Raw genomic sequence first — 3,918 nt, forward strand, 5'->3', positions numbered from 1 at the left:
CCATTCGTCTCCCTCCCTTTTTTGGAGCAGGTGGTATGCGTTTCTGAGGTCCAGTTTAGTGAAGACAGTGGCTCCTTGAAGAGGTTCAAAGGCTGATGACAACAGGGGCAATGGGTATTTGTTTTTAACAGTTATTAGATTCAAACCTCTGTAGTCTATACAGGGCCGAAGTGAGCCATCCTTCTTCCCCACGAAGAAGAATCCTGCTCCAAGAGGTGAAGATGAGGGGCGGATGATGCCAGTTGCCAGGGACTCCTTAATATATTTTTCCATGGCCTCTCTTCCGGCTTAGAAATGTTGGAAAGACGACTGCTGGGCAAGGGGGCTCCAGGAAGCAGGTCAATTGCACAGTTGTGTGGTCTGTGGAGAGGCAGTTAACAGGCTTTAGATCTGCTAAATACCTCGGAGAGGTCATGGTAGTCAGCAGGAACGGAAGAGAGATCAATGGCTTCTATCTCACTTAACTCTGGTGGTTGTACACCTGGGGGAACAGCAGATCTGAGACAGTAAGAGTGACAATAAACAGACTAAGAATCAACATGCCTGCTTGTCCAATTGATGGTGGGATTATGAGAATGGAGCTATTCAAAACCCAAGGTTAAAGCAGAGTTGGCTGTGGGGAAAACAAAGAAAGAAATGTTTTCAATATGGTTCCCAGAAACAGTTAGTTGAATAGGAATAGTCTAGTGGGTTATCTGTGGCAGGTCTCTGCCATCCAAGGCGAAAACACGAAGGGGGTTCTGTAGAGGGATAAAATCTATTCCCATCTGTTGAGCAAAGGCAGTGTCAATAAGATGCTGTACACAACCAGAATCAATTGCAGATAATGAGAGGGATCTCTTATTTAACAATAGAGATGCGGGAAGGAGTAGACGAGGTGAGGAGGGAGATATCTTCTGGTCCGCCAGTAGCCCCCTCTCTACTGGTGGACCCTGGCTTTTCCCAAAAGAGGACATGTGGCTACAAAGCGGCCTGCTTCTCCACAGTACAGACAAAGCTTAGCCCGCATATGGTGCTGTGTTTGCTCAGGACTTAAGCGAACGCAGCCAATCTGCATAGGTTCAGATGGAGAAGGGTTGCTTGGATGCTTAGTGGAGTGACTGTTAGTTATCTGAATTTTTGAAGGGGCTGTTTTACAACCTCTTTCCTTAGAACATGCACGAATCTGGTTATCCAAACAGACTGAGAGATTGATTAGTTCTTCGAGTGTTTCAGGTTCATTAAGGGTGGCTAGTTCGTCCTTAATAGTGTCATTTAGTGTGTTAGACAAAACGCCCTTAAGGGCTGTTTTATCCCAGCCTGAAGCAGCAGCCGTGATGTGAATCTTAGAAGCTCACAAGATATTAGCGTCTTGTCAAAATCTTGGTTAAAAGTTAGTTTGAATTCCTTGATAAATTGATCATAAGTGCATCCATAATCAGAGAAAGAGGAAAATCTTACCTTGCCCATCTTGCCCAATCCAGAGCTAGGTAAGTAAGATGAGATAATATAAGAGATCTTTGTAGAATCCAGGTGAAACTTATTCGGTTCATGGTTGAACTGAACTAGACATTGCATGAGGAATGCACGGAGCGGAGCGGAGAGGATTTGCCAGCTGACACTCAGAATGGGGGGAAGCAAAAACTACTTGGTAAGCTTGCTGTGGGGCTAGCTCACCCAAGGCCCAGAGAAAAACAAACAGCTTCTGTTAGGTCGGTTACTCTGCGATTCAATTCAGTCTGCTGATTGACCAGTTCAACCAGGGTGTTGTCGTGTCTGGTCAAAGCAGCTTGCTGCTGGTTAATGGCTCTATGAATGGCTTCTGCGGGGTCAACGGTTTGGCCAGAGTGTTCTGTCTCTGTCATGATTTATCCAAAGATCTGACCCACATGCAGTAAACCAAAACAGAGAGACCAGGGAAAGATTTAACAGGTTTATTGTGAGTTGGTAGAGAGGAGTCAAGTACTGCTCTGAACACTGTCAAACCGGGACTGAAAAGTGAAGGGGAAGATTCTGCGGTTAGTTCAGGCTAAGTGGGAAATTTGTGTCTCTGATTTGAAGAAGGGAATAAAGGCAACATGACTCACTTTTCCAGAAAAAGGTTGCTTTCGTTGAATCCAGTCGGTGTGGGTTGTTCCAGTAATTGACTTGCTCGTTGAAGGGCAGAAAGGGTTTACCCAGGTTGTGGTGTTTCCTTGAGGAACGGAGGAGCTGACTGCCACTGCGGTACTTGAACGGTTTCTTGTGGAGATTAATCCCCTGCTCAGAGAGAAGCCCAAACAATCCTTGGGGAAAAGTAGATCCAAACCACCAGTTTGAATCCTCAGCTCACTTTGATGCTCAGAGAATCCTTCCAGGGGGGAGAAGGTCAAAAACATCCAGTTTGCAGGATGACTTCCTGCCGAGAGGCAAAGACAAAAAAACAACAAGGTTAAGACTCACGTGAAGAACAGTCAGTTTGACTCAGCAAAACTCAGCTTGGCTAGAGTACCCAAAACTGGCAAACACTCTGGCATCAAGGCAGTGGCAGTCAGCAGCTTAAGAGTCCTCCGGTAATGAGGCAACCATCTGCAGGTGTGTGAGGAGCCCAAAGAGAACCAGGTGCCACCTGGTGGTGGAGGGAAAACAAACAAAAAGCACAACCCACACAAACTGGATTTGAAGTAACAAATGCATGGCCAAGTTTTCAGCATCAACCCTGGACAGGAGATTTCTAATTTTTGCAATATTCCACTACTATTGACCCAATATGTTCATATCAGTGCATCCTTTCAAACGGCTTTGGTATTGATACATGAAATCAGTATTGCATCTGAATACAGGGTTCTAGTATTCTAGTTACTTTTCAGAGTACACATATTTTGACAACCCTCCTCCGTATACAGGTACACTGCTATGCATAAAGTAAAATACACTAATGACAGTTTAAACTGGATTTGTTCTTAGAAATGTTTTGCCACAAATTTGTTTTTTTAGCTGTTTTATTTTATAGAATGTATTTTTTGTTATTTTTACCAAAAATAAATTATGCAAAGACAGTTATTTCATTATAAAATCTCTTTTTTCCTTTTTTTGTCGACAGGCAATTCAGATCATGATTGGCCTGCTTAATATTGGCCTCGGCACCATCGTGAGACTGGCATACCGTTCTCCTTGGTATCTGGATTCCTATTACCCTATTGGATCTCTGGTGAGCAAATTGATGCATTTCAGATTGTGAGCCTTATGCTACGTTCAAACCTATCGCGCTTTAAGCAGCAGAAGCATCAGTATACGGCCGACGCACATCAAGGCGCATCAAAGGTCCTGCAGCGAGTCTAGAGCAGCAGGAGCAGCGCATCATGAGCTTCTGAGCATCTGAGGCACGTGGTGCTGGAGTTGGAAAATTATAAATTTTGCTGCTCAATTCGCCACATGAATCAATCAGAGAAGCTGATCTGGGAACAGGCAGGGAGACAGACACAGCACTGCTGATGCAGAGCGCTATGATCACTCCTATGAAACTGTTTATTAACGCCTAAATTAACTTAAAATGTCAAAACCTGCCTTTATTTTTCTGGTGCCTGCAGTTTGTACCACATACCTAAAAAAACAGTAACATCTCCTTCCAGCCGCCACCAACAGTAGGCGGGAAAAAAACAAGAGGCGAGCGGGTCTGAGGCAGCTGTATGGTGTCACATTTATTTCAAAGCGCCCACAAGCAAAATAAACATAATGGCATTTATGTTAAACTACTTCTGCGCATTGTTTATCTACCACCACACAGGAAAATCACACATGCACGAGAAAATGCTGCTCAGAGAGGAGAAAATCGCATCTTTTAATGCGCCTTGATTTGCATCAACCATTGACTTTGCATGTAAAACGGCTGCTTCTGCTGCTTAAAGCATGTTTGATTTTAACAAAGCATTAGAGAGAATCTAGAGGATGCATGAAAAG

General features: G+C 44.1%; 1 protein-coding gene across 2 annotated transcripts in view; it reads left to right on the forward strand.

The window, feature by feature from the left end:
* Nucleotides 1-3,918, forward strand: part of ms4a15 (membrane-spanning 4-domains subfamily A member 15) — a 38,470-nt gene that overhangs the window by 33,345 nt on the left and 1,207 nt on the right. For both annotated transcript variants that reach the window (XM_015401717.1, XM_015401718.1), the window contains exon 3: nt 3,062-3,169. In XM_015401717.1, coding sequence (XP_015257203.1) covers nt 3,062-3,169 — 108 coding nt within the window. The remainder of the gene's footprint in view (nt 1-3,061; nt 3,170-3,918) is intronic.

Source organism: Cyprinodon variegatus, unplaced genomic scaffold (assembly GCF_000732505.1).
Source record: "Cyprinodon variegatus isolate N-32 unplaced genomic scaffold, C_variegatus-1.0 Scaffold1251, whole genome shotgun sequence".
Classification (NCBI taxonomy): Eukaryota; Metazoa; Chordata; class Actinopteri; order Cyprinodontiformes; family Cyprinodontidae; genus Cyprinodon; species Cyprinodon variegatus.